We start from the raw sequence: 26,313 nt of genomic DNA, 5'->3' as shown, positions 1-26,313 counted from the left end.
TGACGCATGAGTAACGTGCCACACTTTGCTTGTAATGTATTCAAATTTGTCAGTTGATAAAGGGACACGTGTTCCGAAAGCTACTGAATTTGTACTTATATTTTATAACTGGGTATACTGTAAATATCTATTTGAAAGTAATGTAACTCGTCACTCCAAACGGTTTTACATTTGTCTACAGTGCAAGAACAGTAGGCCTTACGCTAAACTAGATTAGATTGTGTCTGGCATTAGTTGGGGTGATTAGTGGCTTGTGGGTGGCTACGTGACCATAGCATCATATGCACTGTACTGGTGCTGACATGTGCCCCAGTCGTCCCGTTGAAGGCCTGTGTGTGTTCTGGAACAACATCAGCCTGCACTTTGAGTAAATGATTTTTTTGTAGGACTCTCCTGTCATATTCTGTCAGATTCAAAAATTTTCCAGGTGTTCTTTCATGATAGTTTCAGGACAAGTCTGCTTCCATTTGCAGATCACATCAATCATTGACTGAGGGATCTTCAGTGCTGTTGAAATGTTATGTACAGGCTGATTGCTTTATGTGCCACCCTGTTATCATTCTGCAATGGAAGTCTGTTAACTCCATCAATCATGGAATCATGCATTCACAGTCATACTACTGTTACCGCGAAGGTCCGTGAGCATATTTATAGTTATCTGACATACAGTGCTTGGGTAGGACATGAAACATATCTGAATATTAATAATTGAAACTACATACTGACACTCCGTAGTCTTAGTTACTTTGATGCTTGATAGTCACTACCACCTTTTAGATATATTGTGTTATAAGATCACATGTTTTTACAGGATAGTATACTCATTCATCTTCTTCTCAGCAATGCTAAGAAAATGGGTGAGGAAAGTTCAGTAGCACTTTTTTTTAATTCTTCGTTGGTATGCTGTTAGGTAAAAAAAAGAAGTAAATAAATAATCAATTGGTTTATAGAATCTGAAATCAGAACTACTTAAATATGGGCCATGTTAATCCTCTAACTGGCAAATACCTAAAAGTCACACCATCTGTCACTTGTGAGTCTTCCATAATACACCATCTGTCACTTGAAAGTCATCCATAGAAAGGTTTGGACTTTTTATTATTTTTTTTTTATGAAACCTCACACACAAGAGGTATTAGAACCTATAGTACTTAGTACCATGCACGGGTTGAGAAGATGAAAGAAGATATTTGTTGACATTAGACTTGAACTTACGTAGATTGTAATTTTCAGGAAATATGTATGAAGGAGGGTTGTTCCAGAAAACAGAAGTTGAATGAATAAATGAGGAAGTAAAGTTGGTACTGTGATTTTGAAGTTGGACAGTAAAAGGATTTTGACTGGTTGCTGCATGTGTTTGGACTGCTTTGAAAGAGAGCATGAATTATAAAGCCAATTCAGAAGAAAGTGCCCATGGAAGTATCTATAGAAAAGCCATGCAGCATAAACAGAATATCTATGAGACAGAGAGTCTGTTAGAGATGTCATTAACTTAACTGCCCTCTTTTAAATGGAATCTAGAAGCTTGAGAGAGATTTTGGGGGGCACCACACCAGATATGGGAACAATATTCCATGGTAGGGCAGATTTGCGGTCTGTACCGAGTGAACAGCTGTTTGGAAGAAAAGTAAAGTTTTTTAGATGCAGTGATAGCAAAATTTGTAATGTGCTTATGCCAAGAGAGATAAGAAGTCGGGGTCAGAGAGAAAAATGAATATTTAATTACAAAAAACAATTGGCAAACCATAAGATGGAAGCTTCTTTAGAAGATCTTTATGCCAAACAAGATCCAAAGCCTTTGAAATGTCAAACAACTGCTTGAGTTTCACCAAACTTTCCCATTCAAGTTGTCCATAGATGGGTAACATAAGACAGAATATCACCAATGGATCAACACTGATGAAATCTATACAGGCGATCGTTCAGATGGAAGGTTTCTATATAGTTTAAGAGTTGGCGGTTAATTGATTTCTCCATTACTTTAGAAAGAATAGAAGTAATTGCAGTGGGATGATAATAGCATAGGAGGGATTTGTGACCCTTTTTTAGGAACTGGCTGGATATGAGCAAATTTCCTAGCAGAAGAAAAAACATCTTTGAAATAAGAAAGTGAAAAAAGGCAAAAAAAAGGCAACTCAAAACAGAAGTAAGTTCAGGAGCACAGGTTTTGAGAATAAATAGAGAGATACCATCAGGACCTGGAACTTTCTTATCATCAAGATTTGTCAAAATCCTGCTGACGTCCTTTTGACAGAAGACCACAGGAGGCATTGAATTGAAGCGTACTGGGAATGGTGGGAGGTGCTTTACCAAGAACATTAATGCACAAGTTGGAAGAAAAATAGGATGCGAACAGGTCAGCTTTATATTTGGCTGAAGTGGCAATAGAACCATGTGGTTTTGACAGAGGTGAAAACAGGCAAAAGTGGGGCATAAGTTGCAGCCAGTAGCTTTGGCAAGAGACCAGAACGCTTGGCTACCATTTGGACAAGAAACATGTTTTCTACTCGTAGCTTGTTCAAAATAAATTTTGGACTGATTAATAACTGCAATTGTTGCGAGCTTTGTTGTAGGCAGAAAATGAAACTGAAGATTTGGAAACAAGGCAATTATGATATGCAACATTCTTCTCTTGAATGGCCTTAGCACATTTATTGGAAAACCAGGGGGTTTAGATAAAGGATGACATTTTAAGGTGGAGTATGGAATAAAGGATTCCATCTCTGCAAGAATAATTTCACTAACGCAATCTGAGCAGACTTTGACATCAGAAGTTTTGAAACAGTAATCTGACCAAGGAAAAGAAGAAAAGAAATCTTGCAGATCAACCCATTTTGCATTCTTGTAATGCCAAACAACACTACATTGGGAATAGTCAAGAAAGAAAGACTCCATTGGAGAAAAGACCAAGTTGAGGTCTGAAGTGCCTTGGGGACACTTATTTCAACTGTATACTTAGAAGAGTTGTTTGTGAGAAAATAAGGAAACATGTTTGCTGTGTGGTTAGAATTGTCTGGTATTCTGGTAGGTAAATGAACAATCTGTGCGAGGCCATTGGTAATTGCAAAAGCCTCAGCATCTCGACCAGCTGGATCTTGACTGAAAAACGGAGGCCAGCTGGAGTTGTGAACATTAAAATCACCAAAGAAAATTAGTTCACTGTTTGGAAAGTTGGACTGGAGAAAGTCAATTTTCAAAGAGAGGAAATCAGAGTTCCAAGTGATTAGTGGAGTTGGAAGAATGATAGAGGCAACAGATGAATTTGATAGAATGTGGTAGAGAGATTTTAAGCCAGAGAAGGTCGAAAAGAGGAGATTCCAAATTACTAAGTCTCTGATGGGGAATATCAGAATGGACATAGGCACAAGGGAACATCTTTGAAGCGAAAGAAATCATATAGCCAATGATTTGGACAACAGATGAGCAGTGGTTGGATCAACTGATAACTGAGGTTCTGTCAGAAAAAGTACATGGGGTTTGGCAGACTGTAAGTGGAAATGGACATCATTGAGATTAGAATTGAGATCCCATATATTTTTGAAATGAACAGATAAGTTTGCACTATTGATTTGACAATTCATTATGTTTACAGTAGTAAGAAAAGGTGGGGGGGCTTGCTGTATGAAGTATTGAAATTTTTGGATATGGTGAACACATGATAAAAATATACCCAGCTCGTTGACACAACGTAGGCTCAACTACTTGGACTCTCTCCAGTCACTAGCTGGCAGAAGAGAGGTAGGAGATTATACACTAGCCTATCCGGAAGCCTCCTAGAGAGTTAACAATAGGTTCAGTCCCGTGTACTAACTAGTTGCCGGCCTATGACCACCATTTTAGAGCTGTACCCTCGAAATGTAAGGAAGATTGGATCTCACCATGATGTTCATCACCTCGAAAGACCAATCACACAACATAATGGAAGAGATGGGAGAGGGTTTACCAGAGCTTTGCTGTGGAGACCAAACAGATTCTACTACTTCACACCTCAATAAGCAAAGTGGTGGTATTGCACCTGTTGATGAGAGTCATCTATTGTCTGGTTAACACAGAGGGGCGGCATTCCTCTGTGTGGTGTGGGCACCACACCTCAACCCCTGATTATGTTGGTTCACACCTGGATGGTCACTCACAGTTTGCTAGGTGCCGTATTTCTTTACTTCCACATGAGGGTTATACCCAAGGTTACTAACAGTCCTACCATCGTGAAGTTGCAGGCAGAGGATTTGGCTATCATAGATCAATTCGGCTTTGCCGAAATTAGGTCCACTTGACTTGAATGTCACCCGAATACCAGTTCCATCAGTGTTTCAGACTCCCAGGTAGCAAGAACAGCTTGGCGTATATGATAGAATGTCTGTGACACCCTGAAGGACTCAAGCACCCTCAAGGCAATAAATGATTTAAAATTGGGCACTTAATGTATTCATTATCTTGACAGAACTGTATAGTGAATGTAAGGAAAAATAATATAATTTTTAATTATTATTTTAATTAATTTATTTTTTATAACTTAACATTAAACCAGGATAAAAAAATCACAACAACAGCTAGTATATATTTTCATGAGCCTATAAGTGGACATGGAGATATCCTGTGAAATATTTTTAAGCATATATGGAAAAAAATATACTTTTAAACTTATTTTAATGTTTTAAAATAAGTTTTCAAATAAAAGTTTAAGAATAAGAAAAAAGTTTAAAATAAAGTCATATAAGTTTTTTGATATATATTTTGTTTAAAAAAAAATTTTAAATTTGAAGAATTTGTTTAAAACAAAGGATTTGAGAGCCAGTTTTGGTTCTGTCACTTTTCTGCACTTGAATGAATTCCCACAATCAAGCACATAATATATGTGAGTCAGATCTCAAATAAAAGTTGAGAATAAATCTGCAAATGAAATCGATAATATTATATGCTGATGTAATTATAGTCCTGCTGTTTCATCTTTTTTTATTGTGGACAATAATGATGGCTGCATACGGAATTGATGTGCCAATGCATTAGCATTAGTAGAGGCATATTATGTAAGAAAGCAAGCTTTCTTTTATCATATAAACCATTCAATAAACCATTGAATTTGCAAATATATGCAGAGTCTTGTGTTTTGTTACCTTTTGCAATTTATCTTGTTCCAGTTTTCTGTTATTTAACCTACACTCTATAAATTTTTTGCCTTTCCCAGCTGTCATAACTTTTGTTTCTGTCTAACTAATTTTAATGCCAAGTTTGTCTCCAACCTGTATCTAATTTAGTCATGGATTTTTGAAGACTTTGTATTTACAGCACGATGTCATCTGCATATAACAGTTATCAAATTTTTACATCTGGACTAAAGTTTCTAATTAACTTATATTCTTTTATTAATGGTCCATGAAAACCATTAAAAGAATAGCATTAGTAGAAGCATATGATGCAAGAAAGCAACCTTGTATAGCATTGAACCAAAAAAAAAAAAGAACCCTTCCCATTCACTCCAAATGCTTGTCTAGCTCTGCCTTGAACTTATTTTAGTTGTTGACCTCTACTACGACAGATGGAAGTTTGAGCAAGCATTGAGCTTGCTCAAACCAATCAAGGCCTTATACACCCCAGTCAGATAACCTTGCAGGTGCCTAGTCTCCAGATGCTGAAATTTGCAGAAGTTAAGCCTATCTTCATAACCCTTTGTTCCACTCGCTAATTTCGTTGCCCTTCTCTGTTCTCATTGTAGTATATAATGCCCTTCTCTGTACTCGCTCTAGTATATATAATGCATATGGAAATTTTGCATCTCATCACCTGCCCATTAGGGATTGTTGTATTTGGGGTGCCAAGCTGTGCTAGTTGAAATTAGCACTAAAAAATGACAAGGCTTATAAAAATTTAAATTAAGAATTTCACTTACATGATCAGCTGTGCACAATGTAAAGTCCACTAGCAGTGAAACAACAGTTAACCAAATGACATAAAAAAAAAAAAAAAAAAAATTGTAATCCGAATTATGATATCCATCAGAAAATTATAATCCAGCTACTACACTTCAAACTGAAACATTGATACATGTAAGATATGAATTCAAAGCCAAAAATAAATTAATATTAGACATTCACATCCCTCTAGAAGTAATTTTTCCCAACCCATGATGTTCATTTTAATTACAAACACTGTGTTCTCAACAAATGTTTACGCCTACTATTTGTGAACTGGCTCATGATGTATATAGAACATCTAAAACCCAGATCTGATTTTTTTACTGACATACATCCCAAATTTTAGCAAAATTAGGAATGCTTATTGATTGACTGTACTAAAGGTAAAAATTCACACTTACATTTCTTTGATGGCGATTTAAATTTTTTAAGTTTTTCTTTTTTTGGCATTTTCCCTTATGTGATTGCTGTGTTAACATGGAGGACATTACATCTAGGGATCAGCAGAATAGGTTTACTGTTGCCTTTTCATGTTAAGAGTGGTGACATTAGCTATTTGCATCCAGGCATTGTTGATAGCTTGATCTGGTCCAGCCTGCAGTAGCAATTTTGCAACAGCAAAACTACAGTTCCACTAGGTCTGCCATCATGGAGGTGCCCAGAGGTTGCTCCTTTTAGAGGACCTGATGGTAGCTTTGGTGTGGGTGTTGAAAAATAGGGTAGGCTTGTTTGGTGAGATACCCAAACAGGCCCACACAGGATATTGGCATGGATATTGTGTATTAGTTTTGTGATTAAGGAGATTTTTTTTAAAAATTCCTTTTCTTTGAATATTGTTATTTATAAATGCATTTACATTGTTTCACTGAATGCAGAGAGAATATTCGGTGCTCTATTTATAAATAATTATAACATTCTTCTTGCTTGACGGAGCAAGAAGTGGTAGATGACTTTCATCAACCGGTGAAATACCACCACTTTGCTTATTGGAGGCTTGAAGTGGTGAAACCCATGTTTAGTCTCTAGAGCAAAGTTTCCTGCACCCCCCTCCCCCCCATACTTCTCCTTCAACCCATGCACGGTACTTAAGTACTATAGGTTTTGATACCTTTCGTGTTTGGGGTTTTCATTAAAAAAAAAAAAAAAGAAAACAGTACAACACAATGTCAATAAGTAGTGCATGAGCAAATGCAGTAGTACACTTCTCATTGGTGCTTTAATACAATGGCCTCACACTTTTACATTGTTAGACTTTACATTGTTAGATGTGTGGGTGTATTTATTATGATAATGTTAATTTCCACTCTAAATTAACAAAATTATATATTATTAATTTTTAACTAAATATAGGACATTATATTATTAATATAATGTCATATATTTAGTTCAGAAAAATAACTTTACTTGAAAATTGAGACAAAACAGTGCCCCTCCATCCCCAAAAAAATTTTTGGACATCAGGACATTATGTCCATTATGTACTGATAGCATACTCTGCTATCAGTACAGTTTTTTTAACTCTGCTTGGATTTTGCTGATTTTTTTGTAATCTTTAAACTTATAGTCTAAGTTAAGAGCTTTGATATATAGCAAATGAAAAATGGGGATGATATTTAAAAAAATACATTCTGATGTGGTCAAAGTAAAATAAGGAAACTTATTTTTATTGTTTCTGTATTTTATTTTAACCGGTTAAAAATTAAAATATTATAGGAAGTACAAGTATTTCGAGTGCTTGTCCTTGGGGAAGAGGAGCGTGGACAGAGTCAGTACCAAATCATGTGTTTTGTTACTCGTTTTGGAAAAAATGACTTCATTTCAGCTGATGCAATGTCCAAACTCAGACAGGTAAAGTTTTAAATTATTATGGTTGTATTATTTACATTCTTTTATAAAATTATGCTGTTAGACCTCTGTGAATGGTTTGATAATGCTAAATTGGTTGAAATAATTTCTGTATTTGTTTTTTTTTTTTTTTTTTTTTGTTCATATTTTTTGTTCAGCATGTCAAGCATAGTGATGAATAACAAAAAATAGGCCTAGGTGAAAGCGTAGATCACTTTTGTTAGAATACTCAAGAACCTGCACACAAGTTCTAAGTGAGTTATGTTTATGTGAGGCTGTTATCTTCTTTCAAGATGGGAAATCAAAATTAAAACACCTCACTTCCCATGTAAATTTCATCTGTGTTACAACACAGACGAGATTTACATGAGAAGCTAAGGTGGGGGAACGCCGTGAACATTTTCCGCCATAAAAAAACATTGACGTGGTTAAAACAGCGCTCCATGGGTGGGGGGAGAGGGGTGACAAAATCGCGAGCTTGGATGTTTCTCGCTAATCCTTGTTCAGTGTGTTATGTGCTTGTCATAGAAGGTTTCGTCGTTTGCTTTTAATTTATATGCTTATAAATTGAATAAATTTATCAATTTATAAATTGGTATGCTTACAAAAGTGATAAATCTATCGTTTTGCAGTGTAAAACAGACTTTTTCGAGTGTGTTAACGGAAGAAAGTGACTTTATTGTGGACAAGTTCTTTCTAACCCGTACAAAAATATGGCTACGAATAACAAGGGAAATGTGAAAATATCAAAGAAGGTGGTGACATTAGCGAATAAAATTGAGTTATTAGACAAAATTTCTAATGGGGAAAGTGTCTCCTCAGTGGCAAAACATTATAAAATCAATGAGTCAACGGTACGATCAATCAAAAAATCGGAAGAAAAAATCCGCCGTAGTGTCCGTGAAAACGCGCTAATTGCTTCAAAAATTTGCTCTGTAACTCATGATGTTAAATTTAAAAAAAAATGTAAAAAGCTTTAAATCTGTGGATAGAAGACCGAACTCAAAATAAAATTCTGTTAAGTTCACTCATCATTTGTGAAAAGGCAAAACTCCTTTATCAACACTTTAGCGAAACTGGTGATAGCACTGGCGTGATAAGTTTTTTAGCTGGCAAAGGCGCTGGTTTGAAAGATTTGTTTGAAATTTCTAATAAATATTACATTTAATATTAAATTGTTTCTTATTTTCATTTCGATGCCATATGCTTGCAATTCACTATGTACATAGTCATATTATGAAGGTACATATAATACATACATAGACAAAATTTTAGACTAGTTTTTCTTATATATTTCATACTTTGGAATGGAACCCCTTTATTACTATGGGAGCAATAACTCAGTATTCGCGTTTTCGGTATTCGCGGCATTTCTCAGGAACGTAACCCCCATGAATAGCAGGGATTTACTGTATTACAATAGGCAGAATGATGCTAGGGCAAGATCTACACCCTTATTGCACAACTTAATTCCCTAACTTAAAGTAGAAAATCATGGGTCAAAAAAAGAAGTCCTTCTATAATGTACAATTTTATTGTAATGATGCATGTCTGCTAATTTGCTAGATTTATGGCAGACCATCCTTTTGGCCATTTTTTTTATTCCTTTCTCCTAATTCTAACATAGTTTTTTCTCTTTTCACAAAATAGGGATAATCGCAAAAAACTATGGCCTCACCATTTAATTTAGAATTTTTAAAAAGACCTGTGGATTTCTGCTTAATTTTGTTCTTCATCTTTATACATTGTTTGGCGAAAGATGAAATATAGGGCTGATTTTTTGCAGTTTGTGGCTTTGGCATGAGCTTTGAGATCACTAACTCCTGTCTCTATAACAGCACTGTTTTTTTTATTATTTTTATGTAAACCCCAAACACGAGCGGTATTAGAACCTATAATACTTAGTACCATTCTTGTGTTGGAGATTGAGAAGATGAAAGAAGATATTTGTTGACATTGGACTTGAACTTCTGTAGACTGTAATTTTCAGGAAATACGTATGAAGGAAGGTGGTTCCAGAAAACGGCAGTTGAATGAATAAACGAGGAAGATGAAAAGTTGGTTCTGTGAGTTTGAAGTTGGACAGTAAATGGATGTTGGCTGGTGGTGGCACGTGTTTGGACTGTTTTGAAAGAGAGTTTTGATAATCCATGATGTCCATCATGACCTCAAAAGTCATCAGTCATATAGTATGATGAAAGAGATGGGGAATGGTTGACCGGAACTTAGCTCTGGAGACTAAACCTGGGTTCCACCACTTCAAGCCTCCAATAAGCAAAGTGGTGGTATTGCGGTTGATGAGAGTCATCTACCACCTAGTATTGCGGGTAACACAGAGGGGCGGCATCTCTCCATGTGGTGTGGGTGCCACACTTTGAGTCCTGCTTATGTTGGTTCACACCTGGGTGGTCACCCACTGTGTGCATGTGCATGGAGGTTATACCCAGGATTACTAACAGTCCCACTATTGTGAAGGTGCAAGCAGTGGATTTGGCTGTCACAGACTGTTCGGACTTCGCCGAAATTGGGTCCACTTGACTTGAATGTCACCTGAATATCAGTTCCATTTATGCACCACATTCATTTGTTTATTTGGAGGTACCTGGATAAATGAATGTCATGGTCATGAACAATGTCAGGTTGATCGAGGTCAGAAAATTCCCGCAAGCAGAGGAGTCTGACTACTTTTATTATGCAGGAAATGATTGTGATTTTGTATTCCATGTAACTCTTCTCTTTCCCAAACAAAATAATAGGATTATCAAGAGGAAATTAAGGGTAATTGCTTCCAACAGTGGTTTGAGAATAGTCTATTGCTTAATATTTCTCCTAATTCAGTTATCATTATGGATAATGCATCATGCCATACCATTGATACAAATTGATACAGCCTCTCTAACTGAAAAGAGGAAGTCCTTAATTGGTTAAAACAACATGTAATAGCCATATCATGGTTATTTATGTTGTTTATAGAATAACCATATAATAGCCCAATTTGCTAAAAGCAGAACAAATTTATTACTATTTTACAGTAATGTAAAATTAAGAGATCTATGATTGATGTACTTGCAAGCATCATGCTATTTTGTTATATGACTGCTACCCTGTCACTGTGAACTAAATCCAATACAAATGATTTGGGAGAACAAATTAGAGTGGAAATTAACTTGAACACAAAAAAAGTTAAAGGATGTGAAAGAACTGACATGAAAGCTATAGGAAATGTAAAGCCTAAATTTAGAAAAGGTATATTGATCATGTAATTAAATTAGAAGAAGAATATTGGGAAAAAGATACCATAGTTGAAAATAAAGTGGAACCTCTTGTGAACTTGCCGAAATTGACAATGAAGATGATTCCAGTAATATTAAACCATTCTGAAAAAGTCAATCGCATGTCAGAAAAGCAAAGCTTTACATTTTTATAATTAATATTTACTTTTAATTTTTTTAAAATTTATTATGGTTATCATTGCATATTTCTGATATGGCAGTTTGTCCCAATATTGTTAACAGGTTAAACAATTTACATTTCAGCTGATTTAATTATAAGGCTATTTTTTATTTATATTTGTGATTTAACTAATTGGAAAGCAGGCAAATCTGTTATTATTGAACTAGCCAATTCACCTGACATCATCATGATTAATCATCATTGGGCTACTTCATGTCACCTGCATTTCATCTTTCAACAAATATACTATAGTTAATGAATAAAATAAAATAAAAAAATATTATTTCCAATGAAAAATTATATTTTAATTTCATTATGAGTATGGTGTTGTGTTCTTAACCAAGAAAAAAAGCTAACGTGAAGCATTCATATATAGTTGAGTTAAAAATGCTAACTATTGCAGATGTAAGAATTGCAGTGTAATCATTTATATTATGAATTTTTTTAAAAGTTTTATTCTTTAATAATTTTCATCCTTGACACTATGAATGCAGTAATTTTGACTTTAAGATGATCATGGAATTATTAACCAGAAAAAAAATCCACTGAGATATATTGATGCACTCCTATGTTATAAATTTATGATTCTGTGAAAATCGCCCATTTTGACCACTTACATCATGAAATTATTAAAAACAAATTATACTGTCAGTGATATTTAGGTTTGCACCTGTGATAATATAATACGATAGGAGGGAGTATGTGATGAAAGTCCTGTCAATCAATTCGGCCTTGGAGAGATTGTGCAAGGCTCGTGGGGTAGAATTTTCTTCAGCATGGTCTGTGCTTGTTAACAATAGAGATTGTTTCTACAGGGATGGGATACACTTAAATAGAAAGGGTGCAAGAATATTTGCTGATGCTATCAAGGTAGTGTTAGGTGGATTGGAAAACTGTTAGCTTGGGGGGGGATTCACAGACTAATAGAACAGTAGCCACAGGCAGAGGTGAAAGTCATCCTTGCACTGTTTCTATTGGAATGAGCAGCAGCCTGGAAAGCTAGGTACTGGGGATTTCAAGGGCTGCTGGGAGTCATGGAACTAGTAAATACATGGGTTGTGTTAAGGTTGTGCTAAGAGGAAGAATAGGTGTATGTATACTTGCATGTAACACCAATGCTAGGAGTATAGTAAATAAATTTGATGTGCTGGTCAAGACATCAAAAGCGGGTATTGTTGGGATATCAGAGACATGGTGCCACACGTCTCTGATATAAGCAGTGCAGAATTGGAATTTGGGGAGTACAATGTGTACAGAAAGGATAGACAGGACAGGAAGGGAGGAAGGGTTATTCTGTTAGTTAAGAAACACATAAAATCAAAGGAAGTGCAGCCAGTTGACATTGGTGGACAATGCAATGTTGAGTCAGTGTGGTGTGACATAAGCACTGGGAAAGCGAAAATGAGAGTAGTTGTAGGCCTATGAATCTGATGAGTATAATGAGCAATTGTGCAGAGAAATAGAGTGGGCCAGTAAATCAGAATGTCATATAATGGGGGATTTTAACTTTCCAGATATTGACTGGAGCTTGTGGTTGGTCACTCGCACACTAGTAAGGCTTTTGTGGATTTATTGGATGAATTTTTCTACAGCAGCAACATGTTCGAGAGGCAACCAGAGGGAGTAATACTCTTGATCTGATGATTCTTCATACTTTAAGAATCTGCAGATAAAGGAACCACTACGTAGCAGTGATTACAGTGTACCGATGTGGGATTTAATTAAAGATGTAATTACCATCAGGGGTAAGGGGAAGGGTTTTTGCTTTAGTAAAACTGACCACATTGGTCTCAGAGAGTTTTTAAATTCTATACAGTGGGATCAACTGATGATGTTACCAATGGTAAATTCTAAATGGGAGCCCTTCAGGGACTTAATCTTGTAGGGTACTAGGCTTTTCATACCAACTAAGAAATACTGTTCAAGGTTTAGGGCTAAATGGATGTAAGATGAATTACTAAGGCTTGTTGTTGTTGTTGTTATTTGGTTTTTAGGAGCATTAGCAACTAAGGCCATATTGCTCCGGGGATGTGCGGTGGTCATTCCCTGACCTTTCCGCATCCTCCGTATTTGGTGGTGACGGGCTCGAACCCCGGTCTAATCAAGAAGCGTGTGCCTCACACTGGTGCTCCTTCCCACCTGGCTACGGAGGCGCCATACTAAGGCAGGCTTGTGGCAGAGAAGAAAAATGCATGGGATGCATTATCAGGTGACACAGAAGCCTATGGCAGATATAAGCTAGTCTGTAATCAAGTAACAAAGGAGGTTAGGCAGGCGAAGGCAGATTACGAGAAATCTTTGGCAAAGGATGCAAAGAAAAACAGCAAAGAGTTCTTTACTTATGTAAACTCTAAAAGGAAAGCGACAAATCAGATTGTTCCACTTAACATCGATGGTTTGACTATTGATGATCATATTCAGGTAGCTCATAAACTGAATGAGTATTTTGCATCTACATTCACACATGAGGAGCTATTCAAGGAAGGGAATGCCAGAAGTTTATTAAACTCTAATGGGAAGCTAAGTGATTTTGTTATAACTAAGAGCAAAGTGGAGGAGAAATTGTTGAAGTTAGACATGAAAAAGGCACCTGGAGTGGATGGAATCTATCCAGTAATATTGAAGGAGGCAGCGAGGGAAGTAAGCAAATCCTTATCCTTAATTATGAAAGCTTCCTTGGACTCAGGGGAGGTCCCCATGGACTGGAAATGTGCAAATGTGTTCACAAAGGGGATCAAAGGATGACACGAGTAATTACAGACCTATTAGTCTAACTTTTGTTCCAGGAAAATAATGGAGTCACTGGTTAAGGAAGTGATGCAGGATTCTGGACAAGACTGCAGTTATAGTTCAGACACAGCATGGGTTTGTTAAGGGGAAGTATTTTCTGACAAATTTGATTGGATATGATGTGGTCACAAAGTAACTGGATGCAAAGAATAATTTTGATATCATATACTTGGATTTTAGGAAAGCTTTTGATACTGTGGCACATGGAAGACTACTGTACAGGTTGTAGCAGTATGGCATTAAGGGCAAGTTGCTACACTGGATAAAGGATGGTTGATTGGGAGAAGACAGAGAGTGGTTATCAATGGACATTGCTCTTCATGGACTAATGTTATTAGTGGAGTTCCCCAGGGTGTTGGGCCGATTGTTGTTTTGGTATTTATCAGTGATATTGATGAAGGTATATCATGGTTAATGTCTAAGTTTGCAGACGATACGAAGGTTGGCAGGGTTGTTAATGACAGTAATGATAGTACGCTACTGCAACAGGATCTGGAAAACCTGGCCAGTTGGGCTGAGAGGTGGCAACTGAAGTTTAACATTGACAAATGTAAAGTACTGCATATGGATAACAGTAACCCTAGATTAATATATCAACTGGGTGATACTACACTTAAGGTAGTGGAGAATGAAAAAGACCTGGGGGTAATTGTGCAGTCAGATATGAAGTTTTCTGTGCAGTGCAAAAAGGCTGCAAGAGTAGCTCATGGTATATTGTCAATGATATACAGGAATTTTGCTAGCAGGGATATTTGCCCCCTTGTATAAGACAATGGTTGGCTACCTTGAATACTGTGTACAGGTCTGGAGGCCTCATTTTAGGAAAGATGTAGTTCCTGGAACAAGTACAGAAAAGGGGAATGACATTGGTGAGTGGAACAAAGGGTTGGTGTTACCAAGAAAGGCTTAAGTTCTGCAAATTGCAGCTTCTGGAGACTAGCACCTGCAAGGTGATCTAATTATTATTATTATTATTGTTGTTAGCTGTGTGGTGCAAGGAAGCCTGGGGCTTATGCTGCAGTGGCCAAAAAAAAATTCCCAAGTTACCCTGAGAGAGAGTCAGAAGTAGAAAGGAATCACCAAGAAAGAAAAGAATGATGATATCCAGCTCAGGATCCTGGATGTGCTAAGCCCATATACACCAGATGTGAGCCCCTGGAAGGCCTTGAATGGATTGAGCAAGCTCAATGCTAATGGGATTCTTCCTCTTGCTCAGATTACTCACCCGGGGGGGCATAAATTCAAATTGAGGAAAGACAATTGTAGAATAGATGTGTGGAAATTTTTTCCTTTAGCCAGTGGTTGGTTGATAATTGGAACAGACTTCCATCTGTTGTAGTGGAGGTCAGCAACTTAAATAAGTTCAAGGCAGAACTATACAAACATTTGGAGGGAATGGATGAGTGAAATGGGAAGTTTTTTTGGCTGATTCTATATAAGCTTGCTTTATTGCATCATATGCCTCTACTAATTCTAATGCTAATATAGAGGTTTGCACCTATGATAATATAGTATATTCAATTTAATGATGTAATAAACATAGTATGATGTCAGATGTTTTGTCAAATGTACAAACACACAAATGTTACTTATTATGGGTAACCCCAAGTTACGGCAGTTGAAAATATTAGTATTAGGCATATAGTGCAAGAGAGCCACAGGCTTTTGCTGCAATTGACAAAGAAAAAAAAAAAAAAATAGATAAAAAAATTAAAATTATGTGCTTTCCTCCTCTCTCAGGTAACTATCCAGTTAATCTTTAAAATTTCCAAAACTGTCAACCTTAACAACCTGTGTAGGCAACTTTTTCCAGTAATCAACAACTTTCTGGCTAAAAGAATACTTGGTACAGTCTTGTCTGAACTTCTTCTCCTGCAATTTGAATTTATGGTCACTAATTCTGGAAATCATTATAACAATGAAAATTAAAATTCTGTGTTCATTCATTTTATTAACCCCTCTCAGAACCTTATAAACCTCAACCAGGTATATTCTAAGGTGCCTGGTTACCAGGCTGTGTAGCCCACAAAATCAGTCTTTCATTATGTGGTTGGCCTTTTGCCGATCTCACCATGTGAGTTGCCTTACTTTGAAGAAGCTCATTATCTTTTTTCGGATGAGTTCTCTATACTTGGACACAGTATTCTAAATGTGGTCTTGCAGGTACTGTATACAGTGGGATTATGAACTCATCTCTACAAAACAATGTTCAATAAAACATCAATAGGGGGACCATGGGCTTTCCTGGCTGCCTGTTTACGCTGCTCAGGAAATTTCATATCTGCCTGTATCATAATTTCCAGATCCCTTTCTTCCTCTACCATTCTTAATTCAATCCCACTAAGTGTATAAATTATTTTGGTTGCTACTTCCAAAGTGTTAACACCTTGAATTTTGCTGCATTAAATCATAGTGCCAGTTTTCTGACAATTCTTTAAGCCTCTTCAAGTCATCCTGAAGGAGTGCTGCTTGACACTGATCATTAACAAGTCTCCCATTCTTTACATCGTATGCAAATTTTGACATCATGCCCTTTATTCCTTCGTTGATGTTGTTAACTAAAATCAGCAACAATGGTGATCCAGGAACCGATCCTTGGGGAACCACTTTTGAAACTACACCAATCTGAAGAATTAGTCCATTAGTATCCGTTAGTCTGTTAGTTACAACCCTCTCCCTTCTGTCCCGCAACCACCCTGCAATCCATCGTAGAATCCTTCCAATTATCCCAAACATGTTCCAGCTTATACAGTAACCTCTCATGAGGAACTGAGTTAAAATCCTTGGTGAAATCTAAATAAACTATATCAAAATTGTTCTCAGCGGGCTCATAAATAAATGTGTCAAAATAACTTACCAGGTTAGTCAAACATGATTCCCCTTAACAAAACAATGTTGTGTGTTCTTCAGAGGCCATTTCTATCAAAATGTTCCTGGATTGCACTCTTAATAATTGTGTCTAAGATATTCCCTACCACTGAAGTCAGTCTAACCAGTCTGTAGTCACCGACTGCCTAAAGGCAAATTTCTGAACAAATATTCTGGAACTGTCTCTCTTCTATTTGAATATACGTCTGTCTCTTTAAGTGCTTAATGTGAGTTAAAGGAAGAATCCCATCAGCATTGAGCTTGCTCAAACCATTCAAAGCCTTAAACACCTCAATCAGATCACCTCACAGGTACCCAGTTTCCAGTTGCTGCAATTTGCAGAACTGAAGCCTTTCTTGCTAAGAGCACTCCTTTGTTCCCCTTGCCAATTTTGTTGCCCTCCTATGTACTTGTTCCAGCAGCTCTGCATCCTTCCTAAAATGAGGCCTCCAGACCTGTACGCAGAACTCAAGGTGTGGCCTGACCATTGCCTTATACAAAGGGATAATCACCTCCTCATCTCTGCTAGCAAAATTCCTGTAAATCATTGACAAGACCCCATGACCTGCTCTGGCAGCCTGTCTGCACTGCTCTGAAAACTTCTCATCTGACTGTACAATTATCTCAGGTCTTTCATTCTCTACTGCCCTGAATGTAGTACCACACAGTTGGTACATTAATCTGGGGTTACTGCTACCCATATGCAGTACTTTACTTTGCATTTGTCGGTGTTAAACTTCAATTGCCTCTCAACCATAGCAATAACTTTCCCTTAATGCCATACTGCTCAAATTTGTACAGTGGCCATTTATGTGCAGCAGTATCAAAAGCTTTCCTGAAATCTGAGTATACGATATCAAAATTATTTTTTGTATCAGTTCCTTTGTGACTGCATTGTAGTATCCAGTCAAATTAGTCACACAAGACTTCCCCTTAACAGACCCAATGCAGTGTCTGAACTATAACCGCAGTTTTGTCTAGATGATCTTGCATTGCATCTTTAACCAGTGACTTTATTACTTTCCCCAGAACAGAAGTTAATGACAGGTCTGTCATTACTCGTGCACCCTTTGGTCCTCCTTTGTGAATTGGGGTTTGCACTTCTCCAATGTGTGGGAATCTCCCCTGAATCTAAGGATGCCCTCATAATTATGGCTAAGGGTTTCCTTACTTCCTTTGCTGCCTCCCTTACTATAACTGAATAGATCCATCCACCATAGGTTTCTTTTGATTAACTTAAACAATTTCTCAAGCACTTTCCTCTCAGTTATTATAAAGTCAGTTAGCACCCTATTAGTTTGATAAACTTCTGGCATGTACTTCCCTACAGAATTCCTCATGTGTGAATGTTGATGCAAAATACTCATTCAGTTTGTCAGCTATCTGAGCAGGATCATCAACAGTCGAACCATTAATATCAAGTGGACCAATCTGATTCAACCCCTTCCTTCTCAAGAAAATAAGTGAAGAAGTCGTCTTTGCTGTTTATCTTTGTCTCCTTTGCCAAAGATTTCTTGCAGTGTCTTCCCTTGCATAATCTCTTTTGTGACTTGATTACGGACTTGTTTATATCTACCATAGGCTTCTGTGTCGCCTGATAATTTATATGCATCCCATTAATTTTTATTCTCTGCTGCGAGTGTTATTAGTACATCTGATAAATGCTTAATGCGAGTTAAAGGCCTAAACCTTGAACAGTATTTCTTAGTTGGTATGAAAAGCAAACCTAGTAGCTTCCAAGATTAATTCCTTGAATGCTTCCCATTTAGAATTTGCTGTTGTTAACATGATCAGTTGGTTCCACTGTATAGAATTTAAAAACTGCCTGAGACCACTTTAGTCACATTTTATGAAAGTAAAAACCCTTCCCTTCACCCCTGATGGTAATTACATCTTTAAGTAAATCCCACATCAGTACAATGTGATCACTGCCGTGTAGTGGTTCTTTTATCTGCAGATACTTAATGCATGAATAATCACTGCTGATAATCAAATCAAGAGTATTGGTCCCTCTGGTTGCCTCTCAAACATGTTGCTGTAGAAAACGGTCATCCAATAAATCCACAAAGGTCTTGCTATTGTGTGAGTGATCAATCCACAAATTCCAGTCAATATCTGGGAAGTTAAAATCCCCCAATATAAGACATTCTGATTTACTGTTTTATTACCCACTCATTTCTCTGTATCGTTGTTTGTTGTACTCATCAGAGTCATTAGGCCTATAACACACTCCTACTCCCATTTTTGTTTTCCCAGTGTGCTTATGTTACACCAAACTGACTCAACATTGTGCTGGCCCCCATATTAAATGGATGCACTGCCTTAGATATTATGTTTCATAACTAACAGCATAATCCTTCTCTCTTCCTACCTTGCCTGTCCTTTCTATGCACATTGTACTCCCCAAATTCCAATTCTGCACTGCCTGTAACTGTGTGACACCATGTCTCTGATATCCCAACAATATCCGTCTTTGATGTCTTGACCAGCACTTCAAATTCATCGAATTTATTTACTATACTTTTGGTATTGTTACACCTGTTCTTGCTCTTAGTTACCTGAACACAGCACACATATTTACTTGTTCTACATTGACTCCCAGCATCTTGCTTTCCAAGCTGCTGCTCATTCCAGTAGAACAGTGCAGGAATCACTTTCACCTCTGCCTCTGGTTATTGTTAAGCTATTAGTCTGTGTATCTCACCCACCCACTTCCAAGCCAGCAGTTTTCTGAGCCACCTAACACTGCCTTGATAACATCAGTAAATATTCTTGTAACCTTTCTATTTAAGTTTATCCTATTCCTGTAGAAGCAGTATCTCGTGTTAACAAACACAGACCATGCTGAGAAAAATTCAACCCCATGAGCCTTTCACCATTCCCCAAATGCTGAATTGATTGACAAGGCTCTCATCATATATTCCCTCCTATCGTGTCTGGGCAGAATTGTAGACACTTTCAAATTTAACTGTGACTCGCGACTTTTTTTTTTTTTTTTTCACATTTACCTGTACTTGTTAGTAAGTCTACAGATCTCCAACTCTTAATGTCGTTAGTGCCAACATGTACAACATCATCATGTTTTGTGTGCTCAGAAGATATCTGCTCTGATGTCATCAACTTTTGCCCTTGGCAGACATACGTCTGGTCCTATTCTTCCTTTCCCTTTTTGCAGAATATATTTCCTGTTTCCCTGAAAATATAGTTACCAACAACAACCAGCTCCTGTGGGACCAGTGCATTCTGCCTTTGTGTTGACAGATGATTAAGTGCAAACTCTGGCATTGATTACGGCAGCTGAGAACTTGATGGGCCTCCCGTTTTGAGTCCTTCGAGTCCTTCAAGATTTTTGATATGATGCCACTGCACAACCTGTTTGATTTACTGTAGAGAGAAATGATGCTAATACACTGACTTATATGACTGAATTTCAAATACGTTTCATGTGGTTTCTTTCAGCTTTATTTTAGAGTAATATTTTATTTAATTTTTTCTGTTATGGTATATACATTTCATATTTTTTCAGATAAAGTTTATGTAATTCAAGTTAGCTTTTCTTAATGTATTAAATTGTGCATGCATTTATTTTATGTATCTGGTTAGTCAGGTGCATTTTAGTTTAAAGTGCCATTAGTATTTGATGTTTAACACATGCATTTATTTTAATTTAGTACCTAATGGGTCTCAGAATGGAAGCTTGGGTCACTGGGTGATTTAATAAATTCATAAAATGATCTGAATTATTCATAATCTACATTCTTTGTGGTTTAATTCATATTTCATATTAATTCATTATGAACAGCCATATGATCTCTTATCAGCATATTGATTTGAATTCTTTTTTAAAGAAAGAGTTTGGGGTTTTTTGCATGCCAACTTTGAAGTTCAGCATTTAAAATATCACTATGGTGTGGAAAAGCCACATTTACAATTGCATCACCTTTGAAGAATGGTCAGTGAGTGTTGGAAGACTGAATAACATTGATCATTGCATTAGCATGCACAAAAAAATACTTCATAGCACAGGAACTGTAAATCATCATAATATACTGTATTTTTCAAAAGTCTGCTTGTCTAATTGACAAGATCTTCGGTGGCATGCAATTAGCCATAGCCAAGTGGTTGAGTGCAAGGGTATGGAAGTATAGTACAGTAGACTTTCAGAATAACAGCAACTTCAGGGATTGAAGTTGCTGTTATTCTGAAAGTCTTGTACTGTTATTTCGATATTTCCGTTATCTAGAACGTTTTATTTTTAATATTTTTAATGCTGAAATAATGAGGCTAAATAAGAAATAGAAAGATTAAGAATACAATTTACATAAACAAATACAGTAATCATGTGACTTGTTGTTTTCTTTCTTTTTTTTTTTTTTTTTTTTTTTTTTGGCACTGCTAAACATCTGATCCCAGTGTACCATTAGCTCGAATGTTTCATTATTTTGGATGCCATTATTTCAACAGTTTCCTGTATATGCATTTGAGTGACTGTGGTTCAAGCTCACATGACTACTAAATATGGTGATGTTCTTATATTTGCTCTCTCTCTCTCTCTCTCTCTCTCTCTCTCTCTTGTGAATTGCTCTGACCTTATGCGGTCATCCCAGAGTATATAAAAAAAAAAAAAAAAAAACTTTATCTTTGCTTTCCTGATTTCCTCAGAACCAGTACCCTTTGCTAGTTTGACTATTTCATTGTGTAACCATGTTATCAAACTCCCTTTCAGAGCTGTGCACTGCAAAACATGATTTTCTAAAAACACTATTCATTCAGCAAATAGTAATAATAGTAACAACCATATAGTGCAACGAAACTACAGGCTTTTACTGCACTGGCCAAAAAAAAAAAAAAGTTGATAAGAAAATACAAATTATTTGCTTCCCTCCTCACATAGTTAACAACCCATTTGACTTTGGAATTTATTCAAACTGTCAGCCTCAACTACCAGCGAAGGCAACCTGTTTCAGCAATCAATGACTTGCTTGCTAAAAGAAAATTTTCTACAATCTAGTCTAAACCTCTTTCCCTGTAACTTAAATTTATGCCTCTGAGAAGAAATTCTCTATAACAATAAAAATTCCTCCTCCATTCATTTTACTAATCCCTCTCAGAGCCTTATAAACCTCAATCGGGTTTATAAGGCCTTATAAACCTTATAAACCTCAAATAAACTCCCCTCTGAGATCAGTGGTTGCCAAGCTCTGTAACCCACATAATTGGAGTCTTTCCTTGTGTGGTCACCCTTTTGCCGATCTCACCATGAAAGTTGCCATCTTTGGATCCTTTCGAGAAGCTCTATCTTTTTTCAGATGAGGTCTCCATACTTGGATTCAGTATTTCTGATGCAGTCATACAATTGCCTTATACAGTGGGATTATGACCTCTCATCTCTATAGGATATTGCTTGACAAATCATTGATAGACACCATGTACTTTTCTGGCTACATGTTTACATTGCTCAAAAAACTTCATCTCTGCCTGTATTAGGGTCCTTTAGGTTGTCAGAGACATTCTCTCAGATAAGCCAGACAAGCTGTACTTGCTACCTGGGAGTCTAAAATGCTGATGGAACTGATATTCGAGTGACATTTTATTTACCTGTACTTGTTAGTAAGTCCATAGCTCTCCTACTCCTCTGCCAGATCCTCTGCTTGCATCTTCACGATGGTGGGACTGTTAGTAATCCTGAGTATAACCTCTGTGCACAAGCACACTGTGAGTGACCACCCCGGTGTCAACCAACGTAAGCAGGGGTCGAGGTGTGGCACCCACACCACATGGAGGAATGCCGCCCCTCTGTGTTACCAGGCACTACTAGGTGGTAGATGACTCTCATGAACCGGTGCAATACCAAAACTTTGCTTATTGGAGGCTTGAAGTGGTGGAACCCATGTTTAGTCTCCAGAGCTAGGTTCCGGTCAACCCTTCCCCATCTCTTCCATCATGCAGTACAACTGATGACTTTTTGAGGTTATGATGAACATCATGGCGAGATCCAATCTTCCTTACATTTCGAGGGTACAGCTCTAAAACCGGTGTTCGCAGACCGGCCGCTAGTTAGTACACTGGACCAAACTTATTGGTAACTCTTAAGGAGGTTTCCGAATAAGCTAGTGTGTAATCTTGCTACCTCTACTCTGCCAGATAGTGACTGGTGGGAGTTCGAGTAGTGTACATGCGGGAGGTCGGGCATTGTCGAGGCCCTGTTATGTAAGGATCTGGGTATATTCTTACGATGTGTATGCCATATCCAAAAATTCAATTACTTCATACAGCATGCCCCCCTTCCCCCACTTTTTCTTACTATTGAACACACCTTGAATTGTCAAACTAATAGAGTAAGCTTATCTGCAAAAAGATCAAAATCCCCCAAATACTTCCTAATTCATTTCACAAATATATGTGGTCTCAATTCTAATCTCAAGATGTCCATTTCCACTTGTATTCTGCCAAACCCCCATGTACTTTTTTTGACAGAATCTCAGTTATCGGTTGATTCAACTACTGCTCATCTCAGTTGCCCAAATTATTCGCTGTATGATTCCTTTCGCTTCAAAGGCGATACTTGTGCATATGTCCATTCCGATATTCCCTATCAGAGACTTGGTAATTTGGAATCTCCTCTTTTAGATCTTTTCTGGCTTAAAAATTTTCTTTCGCATTATGTCAAATTCATCTGTTGCTTCTACCATTATCCCAACTCTACTAATCACTTGGAGCTCTTTGACTTCCTTTCTTTGCAAATTGACTTTCTCCAGTCCAACTTTCCTAACAGTGAGGTCTTCTTCTTCTTCGGTCCTTAGCTGGCAGCTGGGGGAGGCGGTTGGCCACGCAACCAGTATGCTGCTGTAGGTGCCGCAGGGTTTCGGACTTGCTCTGTGATGTTCTTCCATACCTTACGATCCATGGCGTCAGTCCTAGCCTGGTTAAGGTCGAGACGTCGGCTCTTCAAGTCATTTTCCACTTGCTTGGCCCACGTTTTCCTAGGCGCGGTCCGTTGGATGCTCCATTGGGTGGGTCGTTGTCTCCAAAGGAGTGTGGACGGTCCCAAGCCCGGCTGCGAAAGGAGGAGGGTGGTCATCCTGCCGAAATGACCAGAACCGGGAAACCGGGGAAACTAGGCAAGAAACCGCATGAAAAACAGTGAGGTAATTTTCCTTGGTGATTTTAATGTTCACAACTCCAGCTGGTTTCCGTTTTCTAGTCACACCGACCCAGCTGGTCGAGATGCTGAGGCTTTTGCAATAACTAATGACCTTGAACAGATTGTTCATTTACCTATAAGAATACCAGACAATCCTAACCATGCAGCCAACACGATTGATCTTTTTCTCACAAACAACCCTTCTAAGTACACGGTTGAAGTGAGTGGTCCATTAGGTACCTCCGATCACAACTTGGTGATTGTCTCTTCTCCAATGGAGCCTTCATCTCATGTCTGTTCCCAACCCACATGTTGTTTGGTATTACAAGAATGCAAAATGGGATGACCTGCTAGATTTCTTTTCTTTTTCTTGGTCGGATTTCTGTTTCAACGCTTCTGATGTCAACATTTGCTCAGATCGTGTCAGTGAAATTATTCTTGTAGGAATGGAATCCTTTATTCCACACTCCACTTTAAAATCTCATCCTTTATCTAAACCTTGGTTTTCCAATAAATGTGCTAAGGCTATTCAAGCGAAGAAAATTGCATTGTAATTGGCTTGTTTCCAATTCTTCAGTTTCATTTTCTGCTTACACCAAAGCTCACAACGATTGTAAAGCAGTTATTAATCAATCCAAACTAGGTTTTGAACAGGCTAAGAGTAGAAAACTTGCTTCTTGCCCTAATGGTAGCCGAGCATTCTGGTCTCTTGCCAAAGCTATTGGCCGCAACTTTTGCCCAACTCTGCCTCCACCTCTGTCAAAACCGGATGGTTCTGTTGTCACTTCAGCCAAGGATAAAGCTGACCTGCTAGCATCCCATTTTTCTTCCAGCTCATGTATTAATGATCTTGGTAAAACACCTCCCACCATTCCCAACATGCTCCATTCAATGCATCCTGTGGCCTTCCATCAAAAGGATGTCAGAAGGATTTTGACGAATCTTGATGCTAAGAAAGCTCCAGATCCTGATGGTATTTCTCTACTTGTTCTCAAAACCTGTACTCCTGAACTTACTCCTGCTCTTTGCCACCTTTTTTTTTTCACTTTCTTATTCCAAAGGTGTTTTTCCTTCTGCTTGGAAATTTGCTCATATCCAGCCAGTTCCTAAAAAGAGTGACAAATCCCTCCCATCCAATTATCGTCCAATTGCAATTACTTCTACTCCTTCTAAAGTAATGGAGAAATCAATTAACCACCAACTCTTAAACTACCTAGAAACCTTCCGTATGTTCAACAATTGCCCGTATGGATTCGGTCAGTGTCGATCCGCACGTGAAATTCTGGCTTGTTACCCATTTATGGACAAATTCAATTTCCATTGAATTTGTCCATAAATGGGTAACATAAATTTATGTTACATATGTTATGTTATGGGTAACATAACATATGTAACATAAATTTGTCCAAGAAGTTGCTCTTGACACCTCAAAAGCTTTTGATGATGTTTGGCATAAAGGTCTTCTAAGCAAGCTTCCATCTTATTGTTTGCCAGCTGTTTTTTGTAATTGGTTATCCAGTTTTCTCATTGATGGTAGATGGCTCTGTGTTCTAACCTCTCCACTAATGGTGGTGTCCCCCAAGGTTCAGTTCATTTCCTCTTGTATATTAATGACCTCCTTCCATTGACTGGAAATCCTATCCATAGTTTTGCTGATGATAGCACATTGCATTCCATTTTCCATTTTCAGAAAACTTGCCCAGCTCAATCAGCTTCAACTTTTCGAATATCCGCTACGAATTCCTTGAATGCCGATCTGCAGGTAATTCTCCAGTGGGGCAAAGACAACTTAGTTGATTTCAATTCCTTCCAAAACTCAGTCTTGTCTTATATCTCGCAAAAAGAATTCTTCTGCTCCTATGCTTATCTTTGGTGACACTCCGATTTCTAGTCAAAATGATATATCTCTTTTGGGGATTACCTTGACTTCTAATCTCTCTTGGCTCAAGCACATTGCAAATATTGTTTCTTCTGCATCTAAAAAACTTGGTTTTCTCTTTTGCTCTCAGCATTACTTTTCTTCCAAACCGCTGTTCACTCTGTACAAATTGCAAATCCACCCATGGAATATTGTTCCCAAATTTGGGGCGGTGCCCCCAAAACCTCTCTCAGGCTTCTAGATTTCATTTAGAAGAGGGCAGTTAGGTTAATTAATAACTCCTCTCTAACAGTCTTTCCACTCGCTGTCTCATAGACGTACTGTTTCTGTTGCATGCCTTTTCTACAGATCGTTCCATGGGCACTGTTCTTCTGAATTGGCTTCTATAATTCCTGCTCTCTCTCTTTCAAAACAGTCTGAAC

The 26,313-nt window shown here is 37.6% G+C and overlaps 1 protein-coding gene across 1 annotated transcript in view; it reads left to right on the top strand.

Annotated features, from left to right (window-relative positions):
- oaf (BRICHOS-like domain-containing protein out at first) overlaps positions 1-26,313 on the top strand; it is a 76,969-nt gene that overhangs the window by 22,474 nt on the left and 28,182 nt on the right. The window contains exon 2 of the mRNA XM_090389251.1: positions 7,626-7,760. Within this exon, the coding sequence (XP_090245377.1) occupies positions 7,626-7,760 (135 nt within the window). The remainder of the gene's footprint in view (positions 1-7,625; positions 7,761-26,313) is intronic.

This window comes from Mastigoproctus giganteus, chromosome 14 (assembly GCF_048544385.1).
Source record: "Mastigoproctus giganteus isolate SK-2022 chromosome 14, ASM4854438v1, whole genome shotgun sequence".
Lineage (NCBI taxonomy): Eukaryota > Metazoa > Arthropoda > Arachnida > Uropygi > Thelyphonidae > Mastigoproctus > Mastigoproctus giganteus.
This window is presented reverse-complemented; position numbering and strand designations above follow the sequence as displayed.